Source organism: Eubalaena glacialis, chromosome 18 (assembly GCF_028564815.1).
Source record: "Eubalaena glacialis isolate mEubGla1 chromosome 18, mEubGla1.1.hap2.+ XY, whole genome shotgun sequence".
Lineage (NCBI taxonomy): Eukaryota > Metazoa > Chordata > Mammalia > Artiodactyla > Balaenidae > Eubalaena > Eubalaena glacialis.
In genome coordinates, this window is record NC_083733.1 from 56,033,258 (window position 1) to 56,055,774 (window position 22,517).

The window sequence follows — 22,517 nt, forward strand, 5'->3', positions numbered from 1 at the left end:
GAAAAGAGGAGGCAGCTTTCATCTGGTGAGCTGAAAGGGCACTGGCTTTTGGAGCCCTGAGCTGCCGTGAAGGAAGTCTGGCTACTCTGAAGATGCACAGGCTCCCTAGGAAGGCTGTGTGCAGGTCACCCAGATGATCCCAGCCCCGTAGTAACAGAGGTTGCCCAGATATCATGGAACCTTAAGACAAGCCATTCCCTCTGTGCCCTGTCCGAACCCTTGACCTACAGAAGCCATGAGCCTACACACACACTATGGCTGTTTTAAGCCGCAAAGCGTTGGGGTAATTGGCTTCACAACAAAAGTAACTGGAACCCGGGGAAATGCAACAGCCACATGGCCATCCTGGACTGAGTCAGGAGTCTGATTAAGAAAGAAAGTGACAGTGGGTATTGGATGGTCAGCTGGTGCTCCCTGTTACAGGCCACCCCTTTGTCTACAATAATATTCATCTGTCCTCTTCTTCCCCTACCCAGACCACTCACCTCCTCTTCCAATGGAGACAACCCTAAGCGCCCATCTGGTTACTGTGTCCAGCCCAGAGGCCAGGATTTTGGTGGAAGACACACACAGTCCTCTTTGTCACGCCCAGCCAAGGCTGGCCCTAGACACCCAATAAACTAAGGTGAAGGCATTCTTATTCAGGAAACGGGAAACAGGGCAACGTGCAGCAGACACTGGTCCATAGCAAAGGTCAAGCCCACTGGACATGAAGATCAAAGACTGGTTCTGGTTCTGCCTCCAGGGAGGTTCTTCTTGTCTCCACTGCTTTCCAAGGCCTCATCTGGGGGGTAAGGATGTTGGAGAGGATGCTCTTTTTGGGAACCACGGTAGCCCGGATTCTGTAACGTCAGAACCCCAAGTTTGATTTATTCCCCCACCATTTTGAAAATTTTCACACTTACAGAAAAGTTAAAAGAAGAGGACAACGAACACCTGCAGAGACGTCATCTAGGCTCCCAGGTGCGTTCATATTTCCCACATCTGCCATTTCTCTCTGGGAGCCATTGGAAGGCAAGTTGCAGACATCATGACACTTCACCCCTAAATACTTCAGTGTGCATTTTTTAAAAATTTATTTGGCTGCACCAGGTCTTCGTTGCAGCAGGGGGGATCTAGTTCCCTGACCAGGTATCAAACCCGGGCCCCCTGCATTGGGAGTGCGGGGTCTTAAACTGGACCATCAGGGAAGTCCCTTCAGTGTGCATTTTTGAAGCATAATTCTCCTATATAACCACAGTACAAATCACACCTAAAAATACTAACATAAATTTAATCATGTAATTATTAGCTCACACGGACACCTCCATTTCCAGTCCGATGTCACAGGGGTCACAGCCCATTTCTTTGGTGCACATCTGTACGTCCCTCCTCTGACAGGGAGAGAGCAGCTCTGGACTTCCTTCCATCGCTGACACCCCCACGGCATTTCCTCCCCACGGGGAAGCCCCCCGCCCGGGCTGGGCTCCAGCACCTCTCAGGGACCCTCACCCCTGCCCAGACACCTCCTCCCACGTTGGGGCTGCGCTCCCCTCTGTCCCGCCGCCCTCCTCGCCCCCCTCCTGAGGGCCAGCCTCTGCTGAGCGCCCTCCTCCCCGGCTCCCTCTGACACCCCAGCTGACCCAGCCCTGGGGGAGGGGTGCCCCCTCAGCCCCCTCACCCCACCCTGTGGGCCCCCCACCCCCCAGAGGCAGCACTTACTCACCAGCATAACAGCTGGAGCACCCAAGTGCTCAGCAGAAGAAGGAAAGGAAGGCAGAAGAGGAGGAGAAACAGCAAATCAGTGTTTTCACACTGCAAGATGGAAATGTACAAGGTTACTTAGGACTTGGAGAGACAGTGGAAATACTTAAAACTCAACATGTCAAAATCCCACATTCTGATTAAAATGTTTAAAGGGGTTTAATGAACTCAGTTGATCAATGGAACCAAATATGACAGCAACTGCTTCTCCTTAGCAAGTGATTGAGTTGATACAATTTACTATATTTATCAATAAAACTGTAAGGTTTCCAGTGGACTTCCTAGCTTAAGAAAAAGTCACATTTTGGGGAATTCCCTGGTGGTCCGGTGGTTAGGACTCGGTGCTTTCATTGCCGAGGGCCCGGGTTCAATTCCTCATCAGGGGAAAAAGATCCCACAAGTCAAGCACAGCAGGGCCAAGAAAAAAAAAAAAGGTCAGATTTTTAAAACATGTCATTTTCCTCATTGGTAAACGAATTTACAAAACCAATCCAGCCCCTGAATTATCTTCACTGTATATGAAAACCAACCCAAAGTCTCCAAGAAGCTGACATGGACAGAGCCTGGGATTTTCAATTCCTACAAACACCGTGGTACACTTCGTACTCTTCGCCCCAGTTACTTCTGAAGGAGGGGAAAGCCAGCAAACTCCGCCCGCTGGGCAGCCCTCTCTTTGTTTTCATGGCAAATGAACTTGGTGGCTCTTAAATGCTGAGGAGTGACAGTGTTTCCTGGGGCAGGTGGAGGGGGACTGGCTGTTTCAGGGGCTAAAACTTGGTTGGGGTGGTGGTTGCCCAGGTCTGTATATTGTCAAGGCTCATGGAAGTGTTCTGCTAAAACCTGGATGATTTACGAGCGTGACCTACAGCTCGAGGAAACAAAAAGAGTATTGGGAAATAAGGACATCCACCACTTATTTAGAGGTGAAACAAAAATGCTCCTAAGCATATTATTCCAGAACTGATCGAAGATAATCAACACAAATGAATAAGAATCCATCCAGGACGCCCATATCTGACTTCTGAGAAATGAACTAGCAATCAAACTGGTAACAGACTGAATGCAAACATTTGGCCAAACATCCAGGTCAAGTCAGGACTTGCAGGGCGGAAGCATGTGGAGAAATATCCCACCACAATGAAGAAATCAGGGAAAAGATGAGCTAGTGGGATACACAGCAATATACAGAATGAGGGATAGAAAAGGGTCACCCTTAGTGATCAGAGTAATGGAGTCCATCATCCTGGGAAACTCTCCACCCGAGTAGATGTTGGTGGTACCACCTCAGACCCCACTGTCCTCTCTATTGAAAGTTCCGATGAGGTGCCCTTGGCACACAGAGCAGCTCCAGCCCAGGCCCTGGCCCGTCCTTGCTGTGAGGCCTTGGTGAGAGGCTGGCCCTCTCTAAGCCTGCTTTCTCCTCTGCCAAATGGGGGTGCCTGCAGCCCCCAACGAAAGGCCTAAATGCAGCTGCCCAGCCTCCCTCTCCGAGGCCCTGGCTCCTCCAACTGCCCTAGCTGCGTGGTCAGGGGCCTGGAGGGAGGCTGGGACGCCCGCGAGGCTGTGGCCCAGGTTCTGAGTCTGCTTGTCTCCACCCAGAGCTTCCGTTCCTGGCTCTGCCCCAGGCCTCTTCTCCCTCTGCCGGGTGGGGCGCCGATGGGGGTGGGGTGCGGGGAGTAGGGCGGTGGAAACGGAGAGGGGGCTGCTAGGAGGGGCTTCTGCCCAGCTCCCCCACCTGCCCGTTCCCTGTCTTCCAGAACCCTCTTTCAGCATTCTCCCTCTGACCCCACCCTTCATACCTGGATTCCTCTTCTGGAGTTTTGGGCTGTGGGGAGTGGAAATGGGCCTGGGTGGAGGGTCCCACTTTTTTCTCTTCCTTGGTCTGGCTGGGGGGCGGGTCCTAGGACACCCCTCCTTCCCCGCCCCCTTGTCCTGAACATCGGATGGGAGAGAGGAAGGGTTCTGGGAGGAGGAGGGAGAGAGACTCGAAGGAGAGAAACAGGAACACGTCGGGGGGCGGGGGGACAGAGACACAGGACAGCCAGAGAGACAGAGAGTCAGAGAGACTAGGGCATCCTGGAGACAGAATAAACCAGAGAGCAACTTCCAGAGATCAAGAAAGCCAGAGACACAGTCCCCGTGGTTCTGCCCAGCTGTGTTTTTTGGGCAAACTGCTTCTCATTTCTGAGCCTCAGTTTCCTTATCTGTCAAATAAGGGGGATCAATGGCCCTCCCTCAGTGGCCTATCTGAGATCAGCGGTCTCTCGCACATGCTAGAAAGGCCGGAGGCTTCGTTAATGGCAGCTGTGTTATCTTTTATTCCTTCTTTCACCCATATTTACAGAGTACTTACGTGTGCCAGGCACTGCACTAGGCACCAAGGAGACAGCCTTGACCATCAGGCAAAATATCCTGCCCCTCTGAGCTCCCTTTTCTATTATTATTGTTGGTGCCATGGTTATTATTATATTACAGAAGCATAAACTGGAATTTCAGTGCAGACACATCCTTAGCCCTAGTCAGCAGGTCCTAACCTGGGAGAGAGGGTCCAGAGTTGCAGCCCACAGCTTAGCCTCTCAGGACTCGAGTTTTCCATGATGAAATGGGCATGAGAGTGTTTTCTCTCTGCCAGGCACCAGGAAGGTAGGGCTGGAGGGATGGTGGCTCAATGAGCCTTCACTGATGTTTTTTTTTTTTAATAAATAAATTTATTTATTTATTTTTGGCTGCGTTGGGTCTTCGTTGCTGCACACAGGCTTTCTCTAGCTGTGGCGAGCACGGGTTTCTCATTGCGGTGGCTTCTCTTGTTGCAGAGCACGGGCTCTAGGCCCGCGGGCTTCAATAGTTGTGGCACACGGGCTCAGTAGCTGTGGCACGCAGGCTCAGTAGTTGTGGCTCACAGGCTCTAGAGCGCAGGCTCAGTAGTTGTGGTGCACGAGCTTAGTTGCTCTGAGGCATGTGGGATCTTCCTGGACTAGGGATCGAACCTGTGTCCTCTCCCCTGGCAGGTGGATTCTTAACCACTGTACCGCCAGGGAAGTCCTTATAATGTTATTATTATTATTACTGTTAACTGTTCCTATCATTATTAGCTCAGAGGAGAGGGACCGTACACCTGGGAATACTCAGGGATTGCAGGGGTGTCAGAGGCCCTAGAAGGAGGGTGCTGGCCAGCATGGCCCCAGGGCCAGGGTCTGTGCCAGGTGTGGGTGGTGGGTGTGGAAAGGGGTGATGGTGAGTCACCAGGGCCAGCCACGCCCTGCTTTTACTTAAGGTCCCAGCAGCCATACCCACCACCACCACTGCCTGTCCGCTGTTCCCAGCCATGGTAGGGAGATTTGTGGGTGCTTCGGGGGTGTGGAGGTGGGGAGGTTTTGGACCGAAGGCTGCACCGGAATGGGGTAGGGGCTGGGCCTTGGCTGAGGTCTCCTGTTTCAAGGAGAAAGTGGGTGTTCGGGCGTGCTATGACGTTCTGGGCTGTTGTTTCTGGGTTGACCCAATCCATCCCATGCTCCCATCTCCCCCTTGGTGTTTCCCCCTTACTTTCTACCTCTCTGAATATCTTCCTGTTGATTCTTTGTGTTCCGCTCTCCAACCCTTTCCCTACGCCTGGCTCTCTTTCCTTTGCCTCTGTGCCCTTTCTTCTCTCTGATTCTGCTGGTCTGGGTCCTGGTCATGTTCTCCCCGGCGCTGACCCATCTGTCTCTCTCCTCTGCCTCCCTGATCCACTTTGGCCCCCACTCCTGCTGCTGCAGAAAGTGCCCTACAAGACCTCGGTGCCCGATGGCTTCGGAGCCGGCACCGTGATGATTGTTCGTGGTGTTGTCCACACCGGGGCTGACAGGTGAGACCCCCAAGCCTCAGCGGTAAGGGGTGGGAGGTCTCCAGGCTCAGCTGACCCCACTTCTTACGGCCCAGAGAACGAAGCCCCAGGCCAACTTTGCCCACCAGGATCTTGGAATCCCCAGGCTATTTCCCACCTTCTGGAATCTGATGTCTTCACTCATTTGTCCCAGGACAGTGTACCTGGGGTCCCTGCATCCTTCTAAGAATCTGGGGGATCCAGGGCAATCCAAGGTTCTTACTTATAATCCTATGACTTCCAGTCTGAATCTGAAGCAACTGTGGAAAAACAGCCTGTGAGTCAGAGGTGCCCTGGGCACCTGGGAGGCCTCAGCAATCAAACCTATGACTTCCTGGGTCGGGAGCTTCAGGATTTCTGGGAATCTACGATGCCTGGGAATACTGGGGTCCCTGGTATTGTCCCCAGCCCTCTGGGCATTGGGGGATCAGGAGCACTCTGGTTGGGAACAGGAGAACACTTGGGAACCAGGAGCACCCTGGTCTTCAGGACCATGACTCCTTGGCAACTCCCAGACTCTGGAAATGAGGGGGACCCAGGCCATAGTACAGTGCCCCTCGCCTAGGTGGATGTGTGTCCAGGTCCCCAGTTGGTTTCTGGATGTCCTGCGATCTGGGCTCCTTGGCCCCCAGTCCACCACCCCTCCTTCACTGGCGTGTGGCTCTCGGGTCCCTGTAAACTTGGATGTGCTCTGGCAATCGGGAAGTCCTTTCTCCGACGCCCCCTCCCATCCGCCACCTACCAGGTTCTACATAAACCTGCTGTGCAATGACGGGCCGGATAGTGAGACCGTCCTGCATTTCAACCCCCGGCTGGATGAATCCTCGGTGGTCTTCAACAGCCTGGAGTGTGGTGCCTGGGGCTCGGAGGAGCGTGGCTTAGGCATTCCCTTCCAGCGTGGGCAGTCCTTCGACCTGCTCCTCATCGCCAGCAGAAAAGGCTTCAAGGTGCGTCTCTGCCACAGGGGTGGCCGCCAACACCCAGGTCTCTTCCCTTGGCAAGGCCAGGAAGGCCCTTGGCAAGGCCAGGAAGGCCCTTGGCGGAGGTGGGGAGCAAAGGCGCGGCCAAGGCTGGGCAGGGCGTCCCCAGTCCCTCACCTCCCGTGGCGCAAGCGCACTAGAAGGCAGGCGTATGGCGGTGGCAAGGACGCGAGAGCAAGAGCCCAAAGGGTGGGTGTCCAGGAGGGAGGCGTGGACATCCCGGACCCTCTTCCCTGTCCACTGGCGTCTGACGTAGCGGCTCTGGGGCAGGGGGATGGCTGGGTTGGGAGACAGGACCCAAAATAAGTCCCAGCAGGGAGTGGTCGCTGTAGACCCTCCACCAACCAGGCCGTTCTCCACTTTCAATCTGTGCGTCACAGTGAGGCGGTGGACGCGGGCACCGTGGAGACCACATCCACCGCCAAAGCTTAAAAAGCACTCCCGTGCCAACAATGAACTCATTGAATCCTCACAGCAAGGGCTTAGAATCAAGAGTAGCCCTTTTCCTTAATGCGGGGTTGCGTGGGTGACGAGGTCACGCAGCGTGGGTACGAGTCGGGAATGACCCCGCAGTCGCCTCGGGAACCCTAAACCCTGTCTCCTCGCCCCTGCAGGTTGTGGTCGAGGACTCGGTATACCACGACTTTGTCTACCGGCTCCCACCAGAGCGCGCGGTCTTTGTGGAGGTGGGCGGGGACGTGCAGCTGGATTTGGTGAAGATCTTCTGAGCCTTCCCAGGAGGGCTGGTGGGGACAGGGCGCAGGGGTCTTGGGTGGCAAATAAAGTCTTAGCTTCTCGTCTGTGCGCCTCCTGTGTGTCTGTGTCTCCTTCACATAGACGAGGATAGCAGGCTCAGGGAGGTGAAGACACTGACTAAGGGTCACACAGCGATTGCGTGGCCGGGGCGGGTCCGGGCCTGGATCTCCGAGGGCACTTTGTGTCCCTGGAGGCCTGAGGAGGGTCACGATCTGGCGGGGGTGGGGCTTTGGCTTGCCCCCCTGCAGCACTTTGCGAAGCAGCCAGGTGGTAATGCGGTGGGGGGCGACTTTAGGGAAGTTGCAGGGGCCCAAGCCATCCCTTGGCGCCCGCTCCCTGGGTGTAAGGGACCCCCCCAATCGGTACGTCTGCAAACAGGTCCCTTGGAGACCCCGGGTGCGTGAATCTCAGGCTCCCTGCGCCGGTGTCCCTCTTCTTGCCTCTCACCGGTTTCGCCTACATACTGGCACCTGTAGACGGGGTGGCGCGGGATGGGGCTTGGAGGCAGATCCGGGCCTCGCCTGCCTCCCATCTGTTCACGAGTCAGGACAGGCCTCCGACGGTCGCGCCCCGGGGCAGACACGCACTGAAGCTGCAGCCTCCCCGCGGAGAAGACGGGGAAAGCGAACGGCCGGGCTCCTGTGTCTCCGCTGCCGTCGAGCGTGTTCACACACTTCGTCCATCTGGGCTCGCCCGACGGCCCCGAGACCCCGGCCCTCCCCGAGATTCTAGGGGGTAGGGGGAGTTGGGTACATACAGACGCCCAGTCACCCCCGACCGCCAGGTGGGGATTTTCTGGTTTCTGGGGGTCGCTGGGTCGCCCTTAAATAGCTGTGGTTGGCGGGGGAGCCGGGACCAAGCGAGCGCCCCCAGCCTCGCACCCTCAGCGAGGCGCTCGCAGCGGCCCTGGTTCGCAGCTGCGGATGGAGCCGGGGGAGGCCGGGGAGGGGGGGGGGCGGGCAGCGTGCCAGCAGCTCACAGTGGGTTTGGGCCCGGGTCTCCGAAAGTCCGGATCCGCACCCCTGGCGGATGTACCTCAGGCTTCCGGCCCGGACTCCGGCCAAAGTGTGACAGACAGATCTCCCCCCTTCCCTTGGGCCGCTGGAGAAGTTGCAGTTTAAAAACGGAGGCTCAGCAAGGTGGGGCTGCTTGCCGACTGAACCTGAAACAGCTAGGGTGGTGGGAAGACCAAACCCTGCCGCGAGACTTGAGCTTTTTCTGGACCCGTTTTTCTGCCCCTTGAGACCCTTCGGCTGAAGCCACCTCACCCCCATGCCCGGCCCTTGAGAGTGTATCTCTGGGTGGGTCGTGGAATGAAGGACACCCTCTCCCACTGGAGGACCCGGGAAAGTCTGAATTCCCCTGGTCCCAGGGCTCATTATGTTTATTTTTATTTGCGTGTTAAAGGAATTTTATATATATAATATCACTTTTAATATATATATAATTTTTAATATATATAATTTTAAAAATATATATTAATTTAAAGATATACCTACAGTACAAATTTCAAAGTATGCAGTGGAAAATATAGTTGTTGGGACAACTGGTAAAGGTGGTTGGGGTCTCGGAATAGATGGTAGTTATCCATCTGTTAATCTGTTAATTATGGTAGTTATCCATCTATTAATCTGTTAATTACGGTAGTTATCCATCTGTTAATCTGTTATCCATCTGTTAATTTCCTGATTCTCACTGTTGCCTTACAGTGGACATGCAAGAGGATGTTCTCGTTTGTAGAAATACACAATAAAGTATTTGAAGGTGATTAGGAAGCATGTTGGCAACTTATTCTCAAATGAGTGTAGGGAAAAACATGTTTGTACTGTACTTACAACTTTCTGTGTTAGTCATTTCAAAATAAAAAGAACTATAAATATATAAAATATGTATATGAAAGTCCTCCTTTATAAGAGCAAACTTCTGTTACCCGTGTCTTTATTTCTTGTGTATCTTTCCAAAACTCTCTGCACTTCTAAACACATGTATATGCAATTTTTTTCCCTCCTTGCATAAAATTGAGCAACTTTCACCTACTCACCTCTTTTTTGTCACTTAGCAATATATGTGCATAGTTTGATGTGTATATTTGATGTATTGACCCTTTTATCATGATGAAACGTCCTTTGTCTCTAGTAAAATTTCTTTTAACATCTATTGTGTCTGATACTAATTTTGTCCTTCTACTCTCTTATGGTTACTGATTGCATAGTACTTCTTTTCTCATCCTTTTACCTTCAACTTATTTATGTCTTAGATCTAAAGTGTGTCTTTTGTAGATAGCATATACTTGGGTCTTGTTTTCTTATCCAGGCTGAAAATGTATTATTCTCTGTAGCTTCATAACAAATTATCCCAGTAACATCAGAAAATAACACATATTTATTGTCTTACAGTTGCTGAAGTTAGGAACCTAGGAGTGGCTTAACTAGCTTGTGGTGCTGAGTTTTCATGCAGTTACAGTCAAACTATAAGTAAAGTTGCTAGCACCCGAAAGAAGTTTTGGCAAACTATGGCTGTTGGTTAAACCCACCCATTACCTGTTTTAGTAAGGCTCACAATCTAAGAATGTTTTTCACATTTTAAAATAGCTGAAAAAAAATGAAAAGAAGAATAACATTCCTTAACACTTCAAATGATGCGAAATTCAAATTTCAGTGTCCATAAATAAGTTTTATTGGGACACAGCCATGCTCTTTCATTTATGTATAGCCTACTGGCTGCTTTTGTGCTTCACCCGTGGAGTTCGGGAGCTGCAACAGAGACTGGGTCACCCACAATGCCTAACATATTTACTATGTGACCATTATAGAAAAAGTCTGCAACCCCTGCTCTAAAGGCTTGACTGGGATTGGAGGAGCTTCTTCTAAGAGGGCTCACACACATGGATGTTGGCAGGAGTTTTCAGTTTCTTGTCACATGAACACTTACGTGGGACTGTTCAAGAAGTTACTGACTCCTCCCGGGGGAGTCATTGAGAAATGAGAGAGCAAGAGAGCAAGCCAAGACAGAAGCTGTAGTGTCTCTTATATCCCAGTCTGAGAAGTGACATACTATCAGTTCTGCCATATTCTCTTGATGAAACGTAGTCACACATACCAACCCTGGTACCATTTGGGAGGGGTTCACACAAGGGTGTGAATATCATTGGAGGCCAGTTTGGAAGCTGACCACCACAGACGATCTCTGACTTTTTTTTTTTTTTTTTTTTTTTTTAATTTTTGGCTGCGTTGGGTCTTTGTTGCTGCGCGTGGGCTTTCTCTAGTTGCGGTGTGCCAGCTTCTCACTGTGGTGGCTTCTCTTGTTGCGGGGCACAGGCTCTAGGCGTGTGGGCTTCAGTAGTTGTGGCACGCGGGCTCTAGAGCACAGGCTCAGTAGTTGTGGTGCACGGGCTTAGCTGTTCCGCGGCATGTGGGATCTTCCCGGACCAGGGCTCGAACCCGTGTCCCCTGCATTGGCAGGCGGATTCTTAACTACTTCGTCACCAGGGAAGCCCTGATCTCTGACTTTTGGTTGGAATGTTTATTTCATTCGCACTTGATGTCGTGATTGATATAGTTGGCTTCATGGCTGCCATCTTGCTATTTGTTTTTACTCTGTTAGTCCTTCACTACCTGCCTTTGTGTTAAACAATTTTTAGTATACCATTTAAATTCCTCTGTTGTTTCTTTTTAAACTGTATATTTTGAAAGCTGGTTTTTAAATGGTCACTCTAGGGATGACTATATACATTGTAAATGATCACAGTCAAATTTATGTTAATACAGATTTAATTCCAGTAAAATATAGCAGCATTGCTCCAATATATCTCCATTTCCCACCTTATTTTGTGCTACTGTTGTTATATATGTCACATTCATATATGTTATACACTCTACAATATAGTGTTATAATTTTCACTTCTACAATCACATTTTTAAAGAAAATAGAAGAAAAAATAAAAGAAATTTTATTTATATAATTTTGAAAAATATTTATCCACATATTCATAATTTCTAGGATTCTTTATTTCTTCCTGTGGATTTGATGTCATTTTCTTTCAATGTGAAGGACTTCCTTTAGTATTCCCTACAGGGAGGTCTGCTAGCAATGAATTCTCAGTTTTTGTCTATCTCAGAATACTTTTCTTTTGCCTTCAGTTTTTTGTTGGTTTTTTTTTTCTTCTTAACGTTTGCCTTCAGTTTTTAAATATAGTTTTGTCGAGTATAGAATTACTGACAGTTTTCTTTTGTTTAGCACTTTGAATAAATCATTCAACTGCCTTCTGGCCTTCATTGTTTCTATGAAAATTTAGCTGTGAATCGTACTGCTTTCCCCTGTACATGAAGAGTTGTTTTTCACTTATAGCTTTCAAATTTTTGTCTTTTTTTTTTTGGTTTTCTTCCAGCAGTTCAACTATGATGGGTCTCGGTATGGATCTCTTTGTATTTATCCTACTTGCAGTTCATTGAGCTTCTCGGATCTAGAAACTAATGTCTTTCATAAAATTGGGTAAGTTTTCAGCCATTATTTCTTCAAACATATTGCAGCAGTGATAGAAAACTAAACATGACCTCTCCAGCTCTCTGGGGGACCCTCTCCCTGTGTCCCTCTAGGCTCGTGACTGATGTATCTCCTGACAGCCATCCCTGGGCAGTGACTGTTAAGTAAGGGAGGAGGGAGCCCAGAAGGAGAAGACTGCCTCAGACTGGAGGCTGCCCAGGTCAGCCCTCCTCCCTTCCTGACCTCCTCAGCAGCCATCCAGGGTCTGAGGGCCCCCAGAACATCTTTGATCAATGTTTGACAAATCCATAGAATCATTTAGAGAACTCAATGAAAATATTGATGCCCAGGACCCACTACAGATTTACTAGGCTAGAACATATGAAATTATTGATATTTAACCACTTTTAACCTACAAAAATGGCATTTTTGTGGTTTAACCTAATCATGGTCTGGGTTGGGGTCAGGTATCAATATTTTTTAAAAGCTCCCCAGGGGATTGCAACGTAGGACTGTTTAAGAACTAGACTAGGTGAATGAATGAGACAATAAACTGAATGAGTAATTGAACAGACAGTGACAAATGACTGGATATGTGAACAAGCGAGTGAGTGAATGAATAAGAGTGAATAAATGGATGCATGAAAGTGTAAATAAATGAACAAATTATTAAATCAACACAAAGATGATGATAAAAGGATGTTTGAATGAATGACACATGGTTAGTGGACAGATGAAGAGATAAATGGATGGATAAATAATTGGAAATGGATGGAGGAATAGATCATGAAGAGAAGAATGGATGACTGGATAGATAAAAAATGGACAAATGGATGCATGGATGGATGTGCTGGAAGGCAGAGAACTGCATGGACAAATGAAGGAGGGAGTGAAGAGATGAAAGGATGAATGAAATTTGGATGTAAGGATGGCTGAGTGAGTAGACATATGGACTAATAAATAAGTAGTTAGATGTTTGAATGGATGGATGGTCAGATGGATGGGTGAACAGCTGGATGATGAATGGATGAACAAACAGCTAAAATGGAGAGGTAGAGTGGATGGATTGTTGAATGTTTAGATGGATGGATGAACATATGCTTGGATGAATGTTTGGAAAGATTGATGGATGACGAGATAGATGGATGGAAGGATGAATGGATAGGTGGATGGATGAAGGGATGGATGAAAAGATGGCTGGACAAACAGACAGATAGATGGATTGGTGAGTGGCTAGATGGTTGGATGTTGAATGGGTATATGGAATTTTGGTTGGATGGATGCAGGGTGGATGGGACAACAGGCTGTATAGTGGCTGAGCACGTAGCCTTGGGAGCCAGACCACCTCGATTTGGATCCTGGTTCTGCCATTTATGGACTCTGTGACCTTGGGCAACAGCTTTATTTTTCTTTGCCTGTCTCCTCATCATTTACAGATGGAAAATAATAATAGTTCCTACCTCCTGGCATTGTGAGGAGTGAATAGGTCCATACACATAAAGCCCTAGATTTATTATGATGAGAGGATGGATGGACAGATGATTGGATGGCTGAATGGACAGTGCATGATTGAACCAAGAAGGAAGGAACAGTGAGGGAGGCGAATGGGGTCATGTACACTCACAAGACACCCTCAGACATTTTATTAGGGGCTTAGAAAGGAGTCCTACAGGATCTTCCTCTGTGTTCCCAAGGGTTATGGCCCCAGGAATAGATCAGATCTGGACATAGGACAAGGTGACATCACCCTGGATCTCCACCATGTCCACCCTCTGGAAGGCCGAAAGGCGATGGGAGAAGTCGAAGAGGTGCTGGCCGTTGGCGTACACCTTGAAGCGATCCATGCCACAGCGAATGGACAGCTGCAGAGAGAGGGGCGGGCATGAGGCCAGGGCCAGGACAGAGGCTTTGGAGGGAAGCAGGGAAAGAGACCCCAGACTCACATCAAAGAACTGTCCAGGACCAAATGGGTTGTTGGAGACCTTCCTTTCCTCGGCTCCCCACAAGCCATTCAGAAAGCTGTTCCGAACCACGGTGCCCTCATTCAGCCGGGGGTTAATGTGCAGAGCCAGGTCCCCCGAGGATCCCACCTTGAAGTTGATGACAAAGCTGGGGGCAGAGAGAAAGGTAGGAGTAAGATGGGTGGGGAGGAGGTGGGGGAGCGCTTTGCTCCCCAAGGAAGGAGGGGACTGGGGACTGGATTCCCAGGTCTCCAATAGAGGAGGAGGCTGAGGGCTCAGACTCCTAGGACTGAGGGATGTGGAGGACCAAGGATTCACACCTCAATCTAGATTCCGTACCTCTTGGCTGTGGGGGGTACGTAGCCCTTGACAATAATGGTTCTTCGGGCTGTAAGCCCCCCTTGCAGTCTCCCATTAAATGGCACAGGCTGTGGGAAGAGAACATGGTGTCCCATCATCTCTCAGGTCCCCAGAAGCCAGAGGCAGGGACAAATTTTCAGAGAGGGGCTCTCACTTGTCCTGGGAAATGTCCCAAACCCCCAACCTCCACCCCCTCTGACCACCAACTTCACCCTCTCCCCACCCACCTCCTACCCCAAACACCCTCTGCCCACTCTATTTCCTACCTTCTCAGGGCTCCCCATGGTTCAGGACCCCTGACCCACCACCAATTCCTGCTTCCCCACAAACTGCCCACCACAGAACCCTAAACTCCCACCAAAGACCTTACCGGGTTGAAGGTTGGGGGTCCCTCCATGGTCTGTGAAGTGAGGAAGAGTTATTATTCTATAATATTCGGCAAATATTAGGCCCACCTACTACATGCAGGCGTAGCTCTAGGTGCTGGATTAGTACAACTGGGGATCCAGTCTCTCTGACCACCCTCCAATTCTTGCCATCCACCCCCAAATGGCCACGCAACCCTCCCACTTACAGGGAGGTTACTTGGCTCTTGGTAGTACTGCCCGGGACCTCCTACAGATGGACGGAAGGCATGAATGGAGAGAGGCTGGGGGTCCTTTGGCTGCCCTAGGACCTCCTCAGCCACTGAACCCCACCTCAAGGGGAAGTCCATCACCCACCAGCAGGTACTTACTGGGTACACCGGATTAGGCATGGGCATCTGTGGGCACTGAAAGAGAAGGAGGCAATGAGGGGGACCCTAAACTAGGTCCTGGAGGGTGTCAAGGATGCCCACCCCAGGGCAGCCTACCACCACCATACAAGGGAACTCGGGGTCAAAGGGTAGCACCCAGATGGCTCATTCATGGAGAGGAACTCGCCGTGTTTAGGGATCTCCAGTGCACAGCGAACCTCAGCCCACTCCTTTAGGACAAGGCTGGTAAATTCTGTTTTTGTACCCACCCCTGTCCTGGCTTCCTGCTGACCCAGGACCCTCATCCACTCCTCTTCTCCCGCTCAATCCAGGAGCCACACGATAAAGTGTGCACCCTCATTACACACACCCAGGCCCACACAACACCCTGCTCACCTCATCTCCAGCCATGATTTACCCCTCACTCTACATGTGCACCCCTGGGGCAACTAGGGGCGCTTTAACCAGCCAAGTTCCTGTCCCTCCCTTGTCTGTCTCAGCTCTTTCAGTCTGTGTGTGTCTGTTTCTGTTTCTCAGCCTCTCTTACTCGCTGTCTCTGTCTCTGTTCCTCTCTCTCGTCCTCAGCTCCTCACCAGTGGTTCCTTTCCCCACCAAACAATTTTTATTCACTCTTTCTCTCTGTTTCTGATGCACTCATTTCTGCCTCGACTTCCGTTTTAAGCCAGCTATCCTGAAGGTCCTTTAAAAATTGCTTCATTGTTGTTTTTCTTTTTATTCTGGCTGCATTGCGCATTTTGCAGGATCTTAGTTCCCTGATCAGGGATTGAACCCGGGCCCTCGGCAGTGAAAGTGAGGCGTCCTAACCACTGGACCGTCAGGGAATTCCCATGTTGTTTTTCTTTTTAAAATACATTGATGAGGGAATTCCCTGGCAGTCCAGTGGTTAGGACTTGGCACTCTCACTGTGGGGGCCCGGGATTCGATCCCTGGTCAGGGAACTAAGATTCCGCAAGCCATGCAGTGCGGCCATAAGTAAGTAAGTAAATAAATAATAAAATAAAATACACTGATGAAGCACAAGAGTAAAATGAACACCCATAGGCCCAAGGCCACCTTAGGGATGAAGACATTCCCAGCGTTTCCTCATCAGGGAGGCAGAGGAGCGGTTTGATCCGTGCCTCTGCCGCTTACAAGCTCCATGACCTTGGGCAAGTTACTGAAGCACTCCGTGCCTCAGTTCCCACATCTGTAGAATGGGGCTGATGATCATCAGAGTACTTTCCCCTTGGAGGGGCTGGGGGACTTACAGGTTGGGAAGGGTAGAGCCCTCAGCTGAAGGACATGCCAGGGTTCTGAAGTTGGGGCTTCTCCAAGTAGTGTTGCTGTGGGGTTCTAGTGCTTGTGTCTTGGCCAGTTGTTCACCGTGGACCTGGTAGTGGGGTTTCATGGTCACTGGGTGTGTGTCTGTTCAGCTTCCGTAGAGGCTGCCCAGTTATTTCCCGAGGTATGGGAGTGTCGGCCAGTCCACAGCCTCACCAGACGTTGGTACTATGTGCCTTTCTCGTTACAGCCCTTCCGGCGGGTGTGTAGTGGTAGCTCCTTGTGATTGTCAGTGAATTTCCCAGCTGACTAATGACGTTAGGCAACTTCTCAGAAACATGTTTGCTACTCCTGTGGTTTTTGTCCCTCCCTATCTTCACTTTCTGACTCAGCTCACACACCTACTTCTCCTCCAGAAAGCCCTTCCTAAGGCTTTCCAGGGACTTCCCTGGCCGTCCAGTGGTTGGAACTCTGCGCTTTCACTGCCAAGGGCCAGGGTTCAATTCCTGGTCGGGGAAATAGGATCCTGCAAGCCACGTGGCGCAGCCAAAATAATTAAATAAATAAATAAAATAAAATGATGGTGTAGAAAATGGTGCAAATACCTTAAAAAAAAACAACTCTCCAAACCTCCTGTATGTGCCCCACCCCCGCACTGACGACTTGTGGCCACTACTATCTGGTGACACAGCTGTCTTCCCAGTAGACTGTCTTGGTTGCCGCTGGGTCTGTGGCATCACCTGGCAAAGGGTCTGGCACAGGGCTTCCCTGGTGGCGCAGTGGTTGAGAATCTGCCTGCCAATGCAGGGGACACGGGTTCGAGCCCTGGTCTGGGAAGATCCCACATGCCGCGGAGCAACTAGGCCCGTGCGCCACAACTACTGAGCCTGCGCGTCTGGAGCCTGTGCTCCGCAACAAGAGAGGCTGCGACAGTGAGAGGCCCGCACACTGTGATGAAGAGTGGCCCCCGCTTGCTGCAACTAGAGAAAGCCCTCGCACAGAAACGAAGACCCAACACAGCTAAAATAAATAAATAAATAAAATTAACTAAAAAAAACAAAAAAGGGTCTGGCACAGAGCAGGTGCTCAGGAAATAAGTGAATGTAGGGATGAATTAAGGAAGAAAGCAAGCAAACAAGAGAGGGACACACCACACACCTGGTTTGGGGCGGGCTGGCCTCCGATGAAGTTGATTGATTGAAGCTGCAGGTCGCCATCCACATGCAGGTGGGTGACCATCTGTAGTGGGATCCGGTGCCCAAACTCATAGAAGGGATTCCCATTTACCACCACCTGGAGGGCAGGGGTCAGGTCAGAGGTGGCACCTCTGACCCTGGAAGGTAGAAAACAGGAAGCAGGAAACAGGGAGATTTTTAACTTGGGGTCACAAGTTTTGAGGGTGAGCTGGGACAGCCTCAGAGTCAGGAATCTTGAGTCCACCGGTCAGAGGTCAAGCTGAGGTCAAAAGTCAGCTCACAGATTGGTGGGCGGACAAGAATAGAGAATTTAGCCTGAGGATGGAGATTGGGAGATAACTGAATTGGAGTCCTGGTTTTGGTACCAAATGATTGGGTGTCAGGTCCAGCTCTGACATGTCTTGGCTGTGTGACCTTAGGTAAGTCACTCACTTCTCTGAGTCTTTGTTTCTGCATCTGTAAAATGGGATCTCACTCTGGGACTGTTGGGAAGGCATGTCAAAGGCACTGTGGAAATCCCATGTAGAGCTTTGCCTTGTCATCACATCTCAAGAGTACTGTAAGCCATCACGGTTCTATTTATAGTGCTAAGCAATGGGCACAGCCGAGACCCAGCTCTCCAGGACTGAGAGCTTCCTACATGCTAAGCGCTTTACCTGCTGGCATCAACATGGTGATTGGCTCAACAGCTCCGTGAGGGAGGACAAAACACTGTCCCTGTTGTTCAAGAAAGCAGAGGTTCCAGGTGGTAGAGTGACCAGTTCAAGGTCACATGCTGGGGAGAGGCAAAGCCCAGGCTTGAACCCATGTCTGTCCGAGCTCAAGCCCTGATGTTAACCTTGGTGATGAGGTTAGATATCTGGTGTCCATATGAGGGCAGATAACGTCCAGGTAGGTTATCCTCCCAGAAGACTTCTCCCACGGGTCAGGCTGGGACGGATGTGCACAGGGTGTCTGATGTGTGTCATTTATGGGGAGTGGCAGGCAGGGGATGGAGAGAACTCCATTCAATTTATGAATGAAATTATATGATAGCTGGGATTTGCTTCTAAATAACCGGAGGGGAAGTGGGAGGTAGAGATAGGAGCAGAGGGGCCTGGCGCGACAGCTATGGTGCTGGCCCAGGGGAGGAGGGCTTCCCACGACTCTGTGCTTCTGTGTGTATTTAGACTTCCTGATAAGAAATGGCCAAAATACATACCTCGCAAGAACACGGGAGCAAGAGGTTATGCGTGAAACACATTAGAAGGCTCTCCGAGGTGGAGGAATGGGAATGAGAAAAAGAGAGGCAGGAGAGGAGGAAAAGAAAAGAAAAGAAAAGTGAGGTAGGAAGGGAGGAGGGAGGGGGAAGGGAGAGAGGAAGAAAGAAGAAAGAAAGGGAGAGAGGGAGGGATCAGGGCAAGGCAGAAAGGCAGGGAGGGAGGAAGGAAGGGAAGGAGGGAGGGAGGGATGGGGAGGGGAGGCCTCGCCCTCGAGGCTCAGACCTTGTAGTGATCGGCCAAGACCATGAACACCAGCTCGAAGGCGGCACCCTTGCTGAAGGGCATGCTCCTTTTCTTCTCCTCCTTGCCCCAGTTGCCGTCCTGCCTCGTGTTTAAGACCACCTTATCCCAGCCGTCAAAGCGGGGGTTGAAGTGGAAGGCGACGTCTGCCTCTGGGCCCTGCCCCACCTCGAAGTTCACGAAGAACCTGGTGGGACACGAAGGGCTGTTCCCCTGGCCGCACATGCCAGCGCACTATTGACCCAAGACTGGAGGGGGAGATCGGGCCCCTGCACTCCAAGGGGCAGATTCCCACCGCTACCCCTTTGCTATTCCCACTGCAACCCTTTCCTTATGAGACCCCCTTCCCTGACCCAGCTTCAAATAAGACTGCTACTGGGACTCCTGCGTTTACCCCAGCCCGGTATCGATCGGTTCAGGTCTCTCTGCCCCCTCCCTGGCTCCTGAAGGCCATTCCCCACATGCAGCCAGAGGGACCCTGTGAAAACCCAAATCGGAGCACCTTCCACAGCTCCCTTCACACCAGCATCCCCCAAATTATTCCAAGGGGGCAGGCACACACCTGCCTCAGGACCTTTGCACTGGCTGTTCTTTCTGCTTGGAATGCTCTTCCCTCAGATACACCCCAGGCTCCCTCCCTCACTGCCTTCAGGTCTTTGCTGAAAAATTCCCTTCCCAGGAACCTTTCCCTGGCCACCTTATTTAAAGAGACAATGCCACACAACCCCTACCCCACATCTGCTCCCCATCTCCCTTCCCTCCTCATTTGTCTCCATAGCATTTATCACCATCTGACTTATTATATATCTGACTTATTTATTTTTTGTCTGTCTCCTCTACTAGGATGTCAGCTCCATGAGGACAGGGATCTTTGTCCTGTTGAGTTCTCAGTCCCCAGCGCCTAGGCACAGAGTGGGTACTCGGTGGACACAGAAAAAATGAACAAAGAAACAACAGTCCTATGACATCATTCAATTATCATCACCATTTTTTTTTTATCATCACCATTTTAAAGCCATAAAAAAAGCTAAGTGGACTTCCCTGGTGGTGCAGTGGTTAAGAATCCTCCTGCCAATGCAGAGGACACAGGTTTGAACCCTGGTCCGGGAAGATCCCACATGTCGCGGAGCAACTAAGCCCGTGCACCACAACTACTGAGCCCGCGTGCCACAACTACTGAAGCCCACGCACCTAGAGCCCGTGCTCCGCAACAAGAGAAGCCACCGCAGCGAGAAGCCCGCGCACCGCAACAAAGAGTAGCCCTCCCGCCACCGCTCGCCTCAACTAAAGAAAGCCCGCATGGAACGAAGACCCAATGCAGCCAAAAATAAATCTAAAAAATTAAAGAAAACAAAAAGCTAAGAGTTATTGTAGTGCTGACTATATGACTATATGTTTAACATACTGAATCCTCAAAACCCATTTTACAGATGACAAACTAAAGCACACAGAGCTTTCCCAGTCACACGGTTGGTAAATGACAGAGCTGGGACATGAACTCAGGTGGACCAGCTCTGAGCCTGTGATCTTAATTCATGCTGTCATACCCATCAATTCCAATCCAGTGTCCCAACTCTGGGGCCACCTGTCATGGTGAGTCTCCCTAACACCTCCCAGCTCCCCTCCTGATCTAATCACCAAGCCCTGGACTCCCCAGACCAGAGCTGTTCTTTGGCCATCAGGTGCAGTGACATAGAGCCCTCTTCTCAGCCGGCGGGGAGAAAGGGAAATAGGCCTCCTGCACCTGGGCTGGAAGCCCCCTGTTTGTAGCCCCCTCCCAGCCTAGCCTGGCATGGGGGAGGGTCTTACCTCTTCATATGCTCGCTAGCCACTCCTTGGATGTAAATGGACATTCCAACTCTGAGACTGCCTGGGATGGGCCTGTGGTAGGGCAGCGTCTGCAGAAGGGGCCAGGTGAGGGGCCTCAAAGGCCATCTGCCTATTGCAGCCCTTACTACTCAGTCAGAAGCCCCTCCGGCCCCCCTCCCTTAAGCAAGGGAGAGGAAACCAAGGGGTGAGGGATCAGCGTGAAGATGAAGAGGGCTGAGAGCTGGGGATGGATGTAAATAGTCTATCAGGGTGGGAGTCAGTCAAGCCCCAGGGTCAGTACTGGGTAAATCAGACCCACAACAGCCGGGTGGGCGCCTCTGAGGATCAGGGTGAGGGTAAATTGGTGCGTGGAGGTCAGGGTGGAGCTAAGCCAGGGACTAGGGTATCTCACCGGGTTGTAGGTGGGCTGGTAGCCTGGTGCAGGAACAAAGGCCATCTTGAGAGGCTGGGCTGGTGGCTTCTACGGTGAGGAGAGCTGCAGGAGTAGGGAATGGTGGCAGATAGCGGCTGGTGGGTGGCTCTTATACCTGAGGATAAGGGAGTGGCTGGCAGGGCAGGGTCCACGGGGTCCCTCTTCTGGGCATCCTAGGCACACATCTTCTAGGGCACCCCCAGTCTCCCTTCTCTTACCAGCCTCACTGGTAACCAGCCGGAACCCAGATCTTCTGGGCCAGGCCTGGGGTACTCAGCTCAGGACCGCCTCCTCTAGGCCCTTCTGCAAAGAGGAAGTGCTGGCGAACTTTGGCCCTTCAAGGGCCTTATCAGAGCCCATAAAAACCTGGCTGACCCTTTGTTGTCAGAGGGAGGGTGAGGCCAGGAGGGTTGGGCAGGGTAAGGCTAAAAGGAGTGGCCCAGGACAGATGGGCAATGGAAACAAGTGAAAAAGCAAGGAGGAACTGGGCACTCTTGATACTCCCAGGAACTGTTCAAGGACCTAAATTTATTGCTGCATGCCTCTAGTATGTACGTTATATTGTATATGTAGTAGTTTAGATCACTGACTTCTGGAGCCTGAGGTTCTGGGTTAAACTCCTTCCTCTGCCCCTTCTTCGCTGTTTGATCTTGTGTCAGTGCTTTAACCTCAGTTTGCCCATTTGCCCATCTGTTAAATAGGGAATATTAATAGTATCAACCTCATAGGGTCCTTGAAAGGAATTACTAAGTTAATAAATATTCATAACAGGACGTGGCATATAGGAGACACTAAATTAATGCTTGGGGACTTCCCTGGTGGTCCAGTGGTTAGGACTCTGTGCTTTCACTGCCGTGGCACTGGGTTCCATCCCTGGTCGGGGAAACTAAGATCCCACAAGTCTCCCACAAGCCGCACGGCGCGGCCAAAAAAAAAAGAAAAAAAGGAAAATAATACCTTGTAAATAAATGCTTGGTCTCTTGCCCTCATTCCAAACATAAATCCAGGACGTTGGTTTATTTTTTATTTTTTTGGCCACGCCATGCGGCTTGCAGGATCTTCGTTCCCCCACAGGGGATTGAACCCGGGACACCGCAGTGAAAGCCCTAACCACTGGACCGCCAGGGAATTCCCCAGGAGGTTGGGATTACATATGGAAAAGAGAACTCAGAGCTTAGAGAAGTGAGGCAGTTGACCCAAGATTGGGTAGCAGTAGAACCCTAGCCAGACTCCAGCACCGGAACCTACTATGCTGTGCAGTGAGTGGGGGCCAGGCAGGGGAAATGCCGCCTTCAAGCCTGGAGCAGGCAGGAAGACCGTCTGAGGCCCTTCACATGACTTGCTACCAGCCCTGGCCTGCCCACTGCCACTCTGAATGGTCATCACCTGCATGGCTCCCATTCCCATTGGTCATAT

The 22,517-nt window shown here is 50.9% G+C and overlaps 2 protein-coding genes across 2 annotated transcripts; one reads left to right on the forward strand and one right to left on the reverse strand.

Annotated features, from left to right (window-relative positions):
* Positions 1-5,028: 5,028 nt before the first annotated feature.
* Positions 5,029-7,336, forward strand: LOC133078797 (galectin-7-like). The gene is made up of 4 exons (XM_061173970.1): positions 5,029-5,071; positions 5,499-5,587; positions 6,351-6,552; positions 7,200-7,336. The coding sequence occupies exons 1-4, from the start codon at positions 5,069-5,071 to the stop codon at positions 7,311-7,313; spliced, it is 408 nt and encodes a 135-aa protein (XP_061029953.1). The 5' UTR covers positions 5,029-5,068; the 3' UTR covers positions 7,314-7,336.
* A 6,141-nt stretch (positions 7,337-13,477) lies between these two features.
* Positions 13,478-22,090, reverse strand: LGALS4 (galectin 4). The gene is made up of 11 exons (XM_061173271.1): positions 21,320-22,090; positions 21,081-21,216; positions 20,669-20,757; positions 18,842-19,046; positions 17,320-17,454; positions 14,881-14,907; positions 14,719-14,793; positions 14,515-14,544; positions 14,124-14,212; positions 13,767-13,932; positions 13,478-13,685 (listed from the first exon to the last, which is right to left on the reverse strand). The coding sequence occupies exons 2-11, from the start codon at positions 21,123-21,125 to the stop codon at positions 13,539-13,541; spliced, it is 1,008 nt and encodes a 335-aa protein (XP_061029254.1). The 5' UTR covers positions 21,126-21,216; positions 21,320-22,090; the 3' UTR covers positions 13,478-13,538.
* Positions 22,091-22,517: the final 427 nt, after the last annotated feature.